At 36.0% G+C, this 13,166-nt stretch overlaps 1 protein-coding gene across 3 annotated transcripts in view; it reads left to right on the top strand.

Moving 5' to 3' along the window:
• The window catches only part of CBLB (Cbl proto-oncogene B), a 128,007-nt gene that overhangs the window by 89,349 nt on the left and 25,492 nt on the right, over positions 1 to 13,166 (top strand). For all 3 annotated transcript variants that reach the window (XM_027883242.1, XM_027883243.1, XM_027883244.1), the window contains 2 exons: positions 2,988 to 3,191; positions 10,765 to 10,950. In XM_027883242.1, the coding sequence (XP_027739043.1) occupies positions 2,988 to 3,191; positions 10,765 to 10,950 (390 nt within the window). The remainder of the gene's footprint in view (positions 1 to 2,987; positions 3,192 to 10,764; positions 10,951 to 13,166) is intronic.

Here is a 13,166-nt window from a genome sequence, read left to right as displayed (position 1 = left end):
TTGTGCCAGTGATGTGCTCTGATTTTGGAGACTTGAGAAGTTAAAGTCCTCAGTAATTTGGTGGAGGCTAGGGATTCAGAAAGAGGACAGCAGCTGAACATGAGCCAGCAGTGTGCCCAGGTGGCCAAGAAGGCCAATGGCATCCTGGCCTGGATCAGGAACAATGTGGCCAGCAGGAACAGGGAAGTGATCCTTCCCCTGTACTCAGCGCTGGTGAGGCCACACCTTGAGTATTGTGTTCAGCTCTGGGCCCCTCAGTTCAGGAAGGACATTGAGGTGCTGGAGCAGGTCCAGAGAAGAGCAACGAGGCTGGTGAAGGGACTGGAGCACAAGTCCTATGAGGAGAGGCTGAGGGAGCTGGGGTTGTTTAGCCTGGAGAAGAGGAGGCTCAGGGGTGACCTCATCACTCTCTACAACTACCTGAAAGGAGGTTGTAGCCAGGTGGGGGTCAGTCTCTTCTCCCAGACAATGAGCTGTAGGACAAGAGGACACAGTCTTAAGCTCTGCCAGGGGAGGTTTAGGTTAGAAATTATAAAGGAATTCTTTACAGAGAGAGTGATCAGACATTGGAATGGGCTGCCCAGGGAGGTGGTGGAGTCACTGTCCCTGGAGATATTTAAGAAAAGATTGGATGTGGCACTTAGTGGCATGGTCTAGTTGACAGGGTGGTGTTGTGTCATGGGTTGGACTTGATGATCTCTCAGATCTTTTCCAACCTGGTTGATTCTGTGATTCTGTGAAAGCATTTTAGGCTCAGAACTGACATGTTTGAAAGCAGCAGGCTTTATCAGAACATTGCTACCAGCTGTAATTGGTCAGGTACATTTCGGACTTCATTACAAATTTAACTTTTGTGTAATTAGTGAGGCAATGAAGAAATATTACACTGTAACAGCATCAGCTGTTGCAAGCTTCTGGTGGGCTAATGTTTAATTGGCAGCATAATGGCTTATTAGACATGCCTCAAGAGACCCAATACAGATGTTTTCACTAAGCAGAAAAAAATTGAGTATGCAACATCAGATCTACATAGAATACTAAGGATGATTGAGCTGTTCACCTTTATGGGGATCAGCCTCTCAAAGAAGGCTTGGTTTACCTGTTTCCTTTCTGTATTATGCAACAGGAGTAAAATCTCATTTTATTCCACAGAAATCTATTCTTGTCTGAAAACTAAATGTCTGGTCTTGATTCTAAAATTGCATATGGGCACACATGCTGCATGGTAAGGTTCACAGTGTTCTAAATAGCCTTTCTGTGGGCATGGACAAGCATGTGTGTTCATACAGACATCTCGGATCTCAGTTTTATTTTCTCACTTGTATTCGTACTGTTGAATAAAAGTCTTTACTGCTGTGATTCATTACCAGTACTTTTGAAAAGAAAGGAGAGAAAGGACAGGAACTGCTAGTTCAGAACTATTTTCCAACATAGGTACAAGAAAGCCTTGAAAACTAAAAGCTCTTTGCCTCATCAATGAGGCTGCTTCTAGGAAGTGAAGCTGTAAGGAAATCTGTAAAGTAAGAGAAGACTTCTGTTCCACTTGACAGTGGCAATAGGAGCATATAATTTGGAGGTGCTCTTTGAGGTAGAAATATGGACTAGTTATTTGTAATTAGGGTGCTGAAAGTAGAGTACGTGTAACTTTCCATACAGAATGAAAATCCAGTACTAGTCATGCAAATAGACAAGGCTGTCAGGAGACATCATTTATACTTATCTGGCTTTGGGATACAGTTCTTCCACAAACTGTAACATCATCTGTCAGTTTGGTAAGACTGGCAAGTGTCAACATAAAAATAATGCTAGAAAAAAATTAAAGTTGTTCTTTCTCCTGAGAAATTCAAAACCTCTGATTGCTTGATTGTATTACAGCATAGGTAAGTTGTTTAGAATTAACTTCGCTGTACATGCACTTCTTAGCTGTCTGTCTCCCTGAGTACAAATATGACAGGATGTGATTTCTGGTTTCACTTTGAATTATCTTAATCTCTCAAAGCTTCAGGGCTCTTCTGGATATGTGTTCGGTTTATGTTTTGTCCTTTTTTTGGGGGGGTGGGTATTTAAGGTGTTTTGGGTTTTCTGTTGGTTTGCCTGGGTGTTGTTGGTTTGGGTTTTTTATACAATTATAAATTGTGCCTCTTGATGGAAATATTTCTTAATAAGTGCTTGAAAGACTTTTCTCTTATATTTTTGCTTATTTGTAGCCTGAAATCTTTAAAGGCTTTTTGGTTACTTCATATGAGGAAAAAATATGTTTTTAGAATAAGCAAAAGAAACTGAATATGGCTGCTTGAAAATCATTGAACATGCACCACTTAGAAATTAAAATTTAAGTGGTTCCTGTTTCTGATAACATGTGAAAATAGTTCCTTGTTTTATATAATTTATGAAAAATGTATTTAAGTCCTGGTTTGTTAAACGTGTTAAAAAAATGTTTGTAGCTTTAGGTGTTCTGAATGCACATTGCTGAATGCTGGTAATGTTGCAGCCATGGTGGACTGTATATGTTTTTCAGAGAATAAGAGCTGCATGCTGTAAAGCTTGTCTGTATTTCCTAACTTCAAATCAAAAAGAAATACTTTATGTTTAATATAAAAGTTATATAATAAAATACATTATGTCTGTCTACATACCCTGCCTTCTTTCTCTTGGAGAAATAGCAAAATAGTAAGCCTAAAAGGCTAAGTGTTACTTCCTGACCTGTAATATTAAGACTGCTTTGGTACTTTGTAGGATAATGATTTCATTTTGATTAGTTATCCTTAAGTGAAGCTTAAAATGAAGAGAGAAAGTTTTAAAAGTGCTGTCATTTTAAGATTTATTGTAGTTAAATATTTGTTAATCAGTTTCCTGTTCAGTACTTCTTTACAAGCTTTTCAAGACTGGTCAAGGATGTTTCTTTGTAGAAAGATTTAAATCTACTTTTAAAATTATTTCTATTTATTATTTTTTAAAGTTTATCTACTTTTTTTGTCTTGCCATAGGAATCTGATGGCCAAGGCTGTCCTTTCTGCCGCTGTGAAATCAAAGGAACTGAACCAATCATTGTGGATCCCTTTGATCCAAGGGATGAAAACTCCAGGTGCTGCAGTATTATTGATAGCTTTAGTATGCCCATGTTGGACTTGGATGATGATGATGATAGAGAAGAGTCTTTAATGATGAATCGTTTGGCTTCAGTCCGAAAGGTAAGTTTTCAACCACTCTACAACAGCTAAAGTTTGATGTTTGTAAATTAAGCTGCCTGAAACTTTAAAAAAATGAGAGCTTGCACGTCATGTTCTAGGCTTCAGCAAATCACTGGACAGTTCTTGGGTTGAAAAAACAAAATGCATCAATAATACAACATTAACACTGAAGTTGAATAGGAGGAAAACGTTATTCCAGATTCTCGGCTATGGGAACTGTGTTAACTTTGTTTATAATGGACAGAGCGTGAGTCTGCACTTGTTGAGACTGTTATCCAAACTATACTGTATGGACAATTCCCTGAGCTTTTATTTGTAAGGAACAAAAAGATTCATATATACATATATTACTAATTTTCTGCACTGTGTGTATACACATTCTTAGAATGTTTTAGGATTAAACTTGAGTTTCTAAACAAGTTACAAATATTATTACTTTGTAAAGGTGACTTGGCACCCAATTCATATTGCACACAAGTAGCTTTTAATCATGTTTCATGGGTTGTCTATGATATCTTTTCTGGTTTTTTAGTATTAAGTACTTTTAGTGGGAAAAGTGCTTTTGAGATTTTTCATAGTGTTTTTGTGCTTTGGGACGTTTTTTGTCCTGAAAGTGCTCTGTGTTAAATTTTGGGATCTTTCTTTGGTCACAGGAGACTTTATTACTGATAAATAAGCATTATCCTTAACAAAACTTTATTTTGTGGTGATAGTTTTCACTACTTTATTTTAACCTGGAATAGCTACTGTCTGTGCATAGTCTGTGCAACACTGATTTTGACAGTGCATTTTCTAGATTTTACCTTTTACTAAGGTCATCTAGATTGAGCAGTTGCCTTGGAATTAATTCTGTAATGTCTTTCTCTTCCATTTCCTTATCATTTTATTTGTAAAAAAAAACCAAACCCAACACGTGCTTCGCCCTCATATCTGAGAGTATCTGTCAGTTAATATACACATTTCTGATATCCTTCCTAACCTCTTAAGGCTTATGAATCATTCTTGTGTTGTGTACGTAATACAACATGGTCTACCCTTGGGAACAGTTTATTCTTCCTGCCTGGGCTTAAATTGTAGTCTGCAGCCTGACCCCTGTGAGATAGCCTTGAATTGATGGGCTTTTATAACACTATCACTTCCATGATAAGGCAAAAAATGCATTATGCCTTTATCAGAAGACGGAACAATAGGCTTTACAATAAGGAGTCTTCGGTATCCACCAAGTACTTGAGTGCTTTGGTGCCTTGCTGTTTTTGTTTCATTAATTTCACTGTTCAGTGAAAAAAACCTACTAATTATCCCTGAAGTTTAGGAACAGGATTTTTTCTCTCTGTTAAACCTCTTGATGTCCTTTCTTGAAATTCTCGAATTATTGGGTCATTTAATGATTTTTCAGCTGCTGTTTTCATCTTTAAAATGTTACCAGTGGTTGTGCAGTGATGCTCTTAACCATACCCCATGTGTGGAATATAGTATTATTTATATACACTTTCTGTTGGTAATGTCTTTGTCAGCCTTGTCTTTTTTGAATCATTATTTATTTTGCCTGCTAAGCAGTGTTTCTTTGTAGCCTGCTATAAGAAATTATTTTTTTCTCTAACATGTAGAATTTTACTCTTTTTGAAATTTTTTTTTGTTTATTGTTAATGCTGTTAATATGAGCATGATACTGCATAATGACTGCCTTGTAGTAACTTAATTTGTTCAAACAATGGAAGTTGATGACAATTTAGCTCTTGCTGATACTGTAGTTACTTTGTAATCTCAGTGAACAAATTTTTCAATTCTTGCTTTGTTGCAAGGACTGCTGTATTCTTTCTCAACATAAAACTGTTAATCCTTGAAAATCAAATGGGCTATATTGTCTCAGATCACCTGGCTAGACCATATGGTGTTGTGAGGAAAATCTGGCTAGTAGTGAGCTGGGATGTTAACCTTGCTAGAGGAGAAGAGTTATGGGGACATGAAGTTCTGATGAAAGTAACTGTAGGGCTTCACGATGTGTTGAGGAAATACAACAGTCAGATATCAGAAAAATATGAGTTCTGCAGTTTATCATTCTTTTCCCTGAGGTATACTTAGAAACTGTAAGAGGTATCTGAATTAGGGAACTGAAGGACCTCAGACTTGAAATTGCTTCAAGGAAAAGAATAATCACGAAGCTCCTTACTCAGTTCTTTAATGGAATGAGTAGATGGATACACATGAAGAAAAATGAATCATTCTTGTTAGGTATTGTGTATGAGTCAGCAGCAGCAGCAGTTCAACTGTAACAGAGGCTTTAGAGAAATCCATTGCAATTAGTCTGTTTATCTGCCTCATCAAGCAGCTTAGGTTTTTTTTTTAATTTCCAAATTGTTTTCAGATATTTCTTTATGAAAAAAAGATGAAGAGCAGTGTCGAAAGCCTCTTTTAATTGTTTCATTGCTGAGAAATTTCCAGCCCTGTGGTATCAGATTAGCTAATGCAGTTCTTGCCTGAAATATTCCTTTTCTCAGCTCTATACCATTTGTTCTAACACTTCTATTAAAAAGAAAGAAAGAAAATAAGGAAAATGGATAGTGCAGGAGTTCTTCTTAAGGGCAAATAATTTTGAATTCATAAGTGCTAAGGTAATTGTTTGATGCAAATAATATCCCATGAAAACAGAGGAGGGCCCTATCAGCATAGAAAACTATGAGGTTTTCAACAGTTTAAAGTGAATTAACATTCTCTAGCAATACTTTCTTCTATAATTAGATGAAGTTGACTTAGGCTTCTTGCAGCAGATGAGTTAGGTCAAATTTAGTAAATCATGACAAACCCCCTTGGTTTTCAAAATATGGGTGGAGACTGCTTAAGCCCCTCCCCCTGCTTTCGATATTATAATGTTGCCTTTTTTCTGGTAATGGAAAATGGCATATGATACATAATAACAATGGTTTTAATTTCATCATATAACATACAGGAATATGTAAAAAATACTTCAAATATATATCCTGGTATTCCCTTCATCCGTAGATTCTTAACTCACTTCCTTCTTAGTGGTACACTTGGTTTGTGGGATTTTATTAAAATCACATCACTCAACAAGGGAGTCCTTAACTGCTTCATTATTGGTGTTTGAAAGTGGTGTAAATGCTAGCAGGTAGTGTGCCTCCCCTGGTTAAGATATATTTCACTGATTCTTTTGGCAGTGTGGTGCTGGCTCAGACAGGCTTAACTCCCCCTCCCTCCTTCACATGCAGTTTGTTGGGTCAGCAAAGGAAAGATCAAATAGGGAATAAACCAGTCTTTGTAAAAAAAAAGGTGTACAGCGCCAGTGTTAAGTGACGCAACTCTATATCCTCATATAAATTTTGAAGTCCAGATAATACTAATCTGTCTAGATCAGAGCTTATCTTAACAAGAAATAACAAATATGTGATTTACTTGTACTGGATTATAAATAAAGAAACTTCAGAGAACTACTTGGAAATAAGAAGTTCATTTCTGGTGTAGGTCTGCTTGGACCTTCTTAGATGTCTCATAAAATTTATGATTTTACTCCAGCAGTCAGGATAGTATTCCTCAATGAATCACTTATTAGGATCTGTGTTGAGTATGCCTGTCTATCTGGGAGAAAAGTATTTGAGTATTTAAAGCCAAGATCCTTGATTCAGTAGCCTGACTGTTAATATTTCCATCAGAAAAACCTTGACTAGAAATTTTAATCAGTGTTGGAAGCAGGCTTTTTCTTGAATTCACATCTGCCACGGGCAAACTGATACGAGTATATCCCAGTAACAGATACATCTGATGAAATAACACAAGTGTGGTCCGTTCTGCAGTACAGTTGCAGAGTAAGTCACAGCTGCTTTTCCCTTGGCAGCAGTCACGCCAACCAGATGAAGTCCATGTTGTTACAAAGGAGTCTGTGTTCTTTTCCTTAATTACATCTTTATTGCACAGGTCTGTGTATGTTGCAGCAGAGCCCCTTTGTACGCTGAAGGTCTGTCTTCTGTCACTGCCAGTTCATTTGAGTTAGTTTTTGTCTTAATCACTTGCTTGTTTTATTTTTTTGTCACTGTGTCCTCTCGTTGCACATTTATTTCCAGCAAACACAAAATACACAGAAATCTCTAGTAGGTGACAAACAGAAACATTTTAAATCTCTTCATCCTCAGGGAGTCTGCCAAAAAGTGTAGGTATTGTGTACATCTGTTAAAGCCCTGCTATCCATGCAGCCATCCTGGTGGTCTAGCTGTTAATACATATCAAATTGATGCAGCTAGTCAGGTTGGACGGGGGTGGACTGAAAAATATGGGACTTCCAAAATGTGAATATGATGGAAATCTGATAACTGAATGATGAAGAAAACTTTTTTGCTGCTGTGGAATGTTTTGTTTTGTTTTGTTTTTCTTTTAGCATCACTAGATCTAAACAAGGAATCATAATTTTTAGTTTGTCCCAGCAAAGCTTTCACTCTTAGTTCAGCATCAGTAGGTGATATGGATTAAGCTTTCTTGTGGGGGAAGGGAAACTGCTTTTGCTTGGAGCTGTTTTTCCTTTTTTTCTTTTTATTTTTTCTTCTGCCTTATAAGTTACTCTTTAACCTGTCAGTCATCATCAGTTCCCTTTCTGAAATCTCTGGGGCCACAACGTGTTGTGATAACATAGTGGCTGTAGGCAGTAGTAGTCCAGGGGACTGAAAAATTACTGTTTTGAAACAAGGCATAACAAGACATTAATGTAAATTTAAATCGAAGTCCTTTCATACGTTCACTGCTTTGAAAATGTTCCATTTCATTTTGGTAGTTGTAGGTTACCATCCATAGAGTGTAGTGGGTACAGATAGCCAAATATCAAATATATGCAGAACTAGCATAAATTAAATCTCTTGTTCAGTTGGGTTAAGAACATGTCAGTTTTAAAATTTTCATATTATTCTGATTTTTGTTAGTGCCTATTCCATACTAGGTGTGTCTTTCAGCCACTTGTTTTTGTAAATCAGAAAATAACATCAGTCCCTACCACGTTTTAAATGCAAATATTTCCATGATTTTTGTCTCTGCTGGAGTTGCTGTTGTTATGGCAAGAGAGAGGAGGTCTCACATGGATGGAACCAGTGGGCTCAGTGAGGGTGGAGTGTATCGTTTTGCCTAATGATTCTTCGGAGCAGAACTGTGTAAGAGAAGGTCACCATATAAGAAACAAGGACCACTGTTCTTAGAATGATGTCACTACAATGTTGTTCCCTTATCTGGGGGTTTCTTACAGCCCCGTGCAGTGTGACATTTGAGACGGTCATGTTGCTCTCTGAGGAAATTTCATTAATTAGTGTGATGGTGCAACAATTAGAACATCTTAAATTCCAAACAAATGTTTCCTGTCAAGTAATCTGTTTCCAGTATTTCCTATTTTCCTTATTCTTTGTTTCCAATTCCTATTACATGTATGTTTGTTCTTCTGGAACAATTCCCTGCTGACTGAAATACATTATGTTGAGCAACGCCATGAAATGTTGAGACTTAACTACAGCACTTTCATTTTTTTAAAAGAACTGCATCTTTTTGGAGGCATGACTTGCTTATTTGGTTCGGTTTCAGCTAATTTGTGAAATAAATTCATTTTCTGTCTGCTGAATCCAATCCATTGAATATATTATATTGCATGGTTCTTGTCTTTTGGGAATGCTTGGTGGAGTTAGAACTAAACTTTGAAAACTAATGCTATTAAATGATACAATGTTTATTATGCTATTTAACTGATGCTTTCTGATAAGGGAAATGAATTGACATTCAGTTTATAGTAATTTTATAATTATGGTTGCGCAGGCACGCTTGCGAGATACATATCTAACTTAGTTATTCAGCTTTCCATAATGTTCAGAAGGGCTAAGCACTTCAGTCACTCATGTGCTTATCTTCATGGTCTTCCACTCAAGGACAGGGGCATTCACCAATTAAAGAAAACAAAGACAATTTAAAGACTATATTCAAATCACTTAATAGGAATATTACAACCACCTCTTCACTGAAGAGAGAAACTGTGAAACTTCTGGTAGCCAGGAAGAGAATAAATCCTCAATTGCTTGGTCTCCTGAAGGTGAATGTTTAGTCGTGACACTGAGCTTATCCGAAGCTGTAGACAAGGGAAGACCCTACATAGGAACAAAAAAAATTATCCTGACAATGGAATTACAGCTTAACCTTCTGGCTCTTCAACTCCTCCTCACCCCTCTCTTGCATTTTCCTTCCCTGTCAACAGTAATATCATGGTGTCACCTATTTTTGAAGGAAATGTGGTAGCAGTCCCAATTGTATAAAACAGGATATTAAACTAAGTTTTAGTACAGAGCATTGAGTAAGGAGTCGGTACACTAGATCCTTTTCCTGGATCTCCTTTTTAATTTATAGAGGTTCTTTAATATAGTGACTGTATGTAAAGGAAGATAATGTTATTTACTGGTTTACCTTGTTAAAGAACTTTCTAGTCTCATCCCAGTTTTTCCATGGGATATGCAGCATTTGTGAGACAAAGCTTATGAAAATAGGGGGAAGTTTTTATCAAAGTGGCGTAGCCTAAAGATGAATGTTGTTTTGTGAGCAGTTTTTTATGTTTGCCTTAAGAAGGTGGCAGATTGTTACCCTCTGCAGGGAGGCTCTGGCACAGAACAGTGGGATGCCTCAGTGCACAAGTGGCCCAAGGCTGATGCTTGGTGTGAATGTCTTCCAGCCACTCATGTCTGCTGTCAGGGAAAGCACAGAACATCCAGGTTTACTTACAGTGCACTGAAACTCATGCAGTGAGCTCACAGAAAGAACTTAAACTGATTTATGCAAACACCTGAACTGTGTTTGTTAAAACTGAGCCAGATGAGGGTCAGGAAGTAGTTGCATAACTAGGTGGGGCTTATATTGAGGGTTGAAATAATCAGTTCTGATGAATCTCAAAGGGCAACTCAAGAAAAAAAGTTGCACTTTGTCACTGGAAGGGGATGTTAAGGGTGTGTGTTACTAGTTCAGTATTTGCTAAAACTATAAACTAAATTATTCTAAAAGAATTTTTGTAATTCCTTCTTTGCTTATTTGTTAACTTCTTTGCCTACTGACTTGATGATTTTGGATGGTAAGTTTTCAGAAGACATACATTCTGTTTATATGGAAGTGTGGTGTGAAAATGGGCTTTAGTTAACACACAATATCATAGATGTCCAGGTTTTAAAAGTAATTTACAGAATTTTAGATTGAATACTCTCTATTAATAAAAAATTTATCAAGGCCAGCAGCACTACAGCTGAATTTATGTTTGTGGATTTTTTCGTCATGTTTGACAAGGATTGTTCGTTTTTTGTACAAATGACTGGCATATATATTCTTCTGTTTTCAACACAAGTTAGCGCGAGCCTTAGTTTTGAGGCAGAATGACTTGTAGACTTCTTTTTCAGTAGCTGTAAGATGAGCTCCTATACTGTGTATTAATTGGAAGAGGAGCAGATGTTCATTATGATAAATGACTATTAGTAAGTATTATCAAATGTTTTAGTTGTGGTATGGAGGTTGTATACTTGATCATCAGGTAAATAGTAATTTATTTTATTCTGCCTTGAAGTGCAATGAGAGGCAAAATTCACCAGTGACTTCCCCAGGATCTTCCCCCCTTGCACAAAGAAGAAAACCGCTTCCAGATCCCCTGCAAATACCGCATCTTAGTCTTCCACCTGTACCTCCTCGTCTGGATCTGATTCAGAAGGGAGTAGCACGGTCACCATGTGCCAGTCCGACTGGGTCACCAAAGGTAAGTCTTAATTGACCATCGTTTCTTGATAGAAGGATATTGAGCAATCATATTTGATTGTTTTCAAGGTGAATTTTCTTGTTTCTTTTGGAAGATGGACTGTTTCAAAACTTTCCATATGTATTTTCTTTATTCAGGAGTTCGCTCTGTCCAAAAGAACTTTAATTCCTTCTTGCTTAGGGAAATTTTAGATTAGATCCACATTGATGAAGTCTCTTATATCTTTCCATAACACCTTACATAGTTAGATGTTTCTGACTGCATGTGTTGGTCAAATGTGACTTCATTTTGTCTGATGATTATACTGTACTTGGTTATGGTCAGAATTTTAAAGACATTGCAGTAATGGATCAGTTCTGTAATAAACTCCGATTAATGAAAATAAATAGAAACTAAAGTTTCCTGAAAATAGATTTAAAGGTCATTATCTCATTAAAATTATATGTTTTCCTCTCATGATGATTTATGATCAATTTCCAGTGTCCTTACAAGAAAAATATATGCTGATACACTGCTTTCAGAAGCTTAAATGGCATATAATAGGGCTCGAGTTTCAAGGAAAATAATAATGACTCTATAGCTAATAAGTTATATGCTGTGTTTTGTAAAACTAATGATACTAAAGATTCAATGATTTTTTGAGTGGATAAGCATGAAGGAGAACAAAAACTGTTTGTTGCTCTCCATTAGAAGTAGATTGTTTTGTTGTAATTGCTGCATAGAGAGAACAAGTTAGATTTAAATTTTTCATTTTTAGATGATGAATAAAAATTCAAGTTCAAAACATGACTTGAAACCCATGCGCTCATAATAATCCCGTTTGAAGTACCCTATTTCTTTTGTCAGGTTTTTACTTTCAGCTTGAAAATCAACATCTAGTGGTTCTAGTGGTTTCTTATTCAACAAGTTAGAAGAAAAAATAGAAGTTTGAATAATTTCTTTAATCTTCTTTCATAATTTCCTATAATATGCAAGGGAATTTGTAACACACTGAGGATATACACAAAACATATGCCACATCCATTAAAATAATTTTATAATACCATTTTTTACAGAGTTCATGGCTTAAAAAAAACCAAACCAAAATCAGAAATACCATTATTGCTGCTTTAATATTTTGAAAATTCTTTTTTCTGTGAAACTTTTTCCTGGAAAAAAAATTAATATTCGTGGAATATAAGGGAAATAGAATGGAGGCAATGAAGAATAATTTCATACTTTAAAAAATGCATATTTAAGAAAAAAAAAGCTGGTTTAATCCTGCCAAAACTGCTACTTCAGTCAAAAAAACTTTTTTATATTTCTGGAGTTAAAAACTGTAATTTATAACTATAAGCTATAACCAAAAATGTAGACGTAGCTATTATGTTCCTGTCTTAACAATGAGAAGAACTGTTTTTTCTTAACTAGCAGCTGAATTAAACGCTTCTTTATTTAGTATAGTGTCCTTTTCATATGAATAAACCTGTAGATAAAATAACTTTATTTTCAATTCAAGTAATGTGTTAAGGTGTTGCTTGAAGAATAGTGTTGGGCTAACCAGTGAAGCGAAAGTAAATGTTATTATTACTTTAAAACTTTGGTGACCCCCATTTCTAAAGTGGTAATAATATATGAAGGCTTACCAAAGTTGAAGAAAATTACACATTCCAAGGGAAATAATCTTCCCTGTGTTTCTTCTGGTAGCTGGAGATAAAACATTCATAAAGACCTGACCCAACTGTTACTTTGTAAAATACCATTAGTAAACCACTCTTAGTGAGAATGTTTTTGTTTTGTCAGATTTGTGATCTTAGAAAAATATGCAGCTACCTGTATAAGTTTTCTCCCTGATAAATTATTTCGCAGTCTTTTAGTGTTAGTATACATAATTTTAGAAAACATTTAACCATTTTATGATGTAATTCAGTACTGAGAAAGGAGGTATTTTGGCAAAAGCTGTTTGCAGATGATCTAACTGCAAATATAACTGCATACTAATTATCTTGTTACCTGAAAAATTGAACTGCAGTTAAACAAATTGGGCACTCTAACAATGCATGTCATGTAAAGATTGGAGTCATCCCTAGGTATATAATTAAAAATGAAATAATTGTTTCTTCTTCTACTTGCTCCCTAATCATTGATTTTTTTTTTTTTTGTGCTCCTTTGCTGTCACCAAGTCATTCCCCTGGGATGTGGGTTTTGCTTTTTCGAGTTTTTTTGTCTACATCAAG

This window comes from Empidonax traillii, unplaced genomic scaffold, assembly GCF_003031625.1.
Source record: "Empidonax traillii isolate 1590-97213 ecotype Southwest subspecies unplaced genomic scaffold, ASM303162v1 scaffold121:size1714817, whole genome shotgun sequence".
Lineage (NCBI taxonomy): Eukaryota > Metazoa > Chordata > Aves > Passeriformes > Tyrannidae > Empidonax > Empidonax traillii.
The sequence above is the reverse complement of the archived record's forward strand: the minus strand, read 5'-3'. Positions and strand labels throughout refer to the sequence as shown.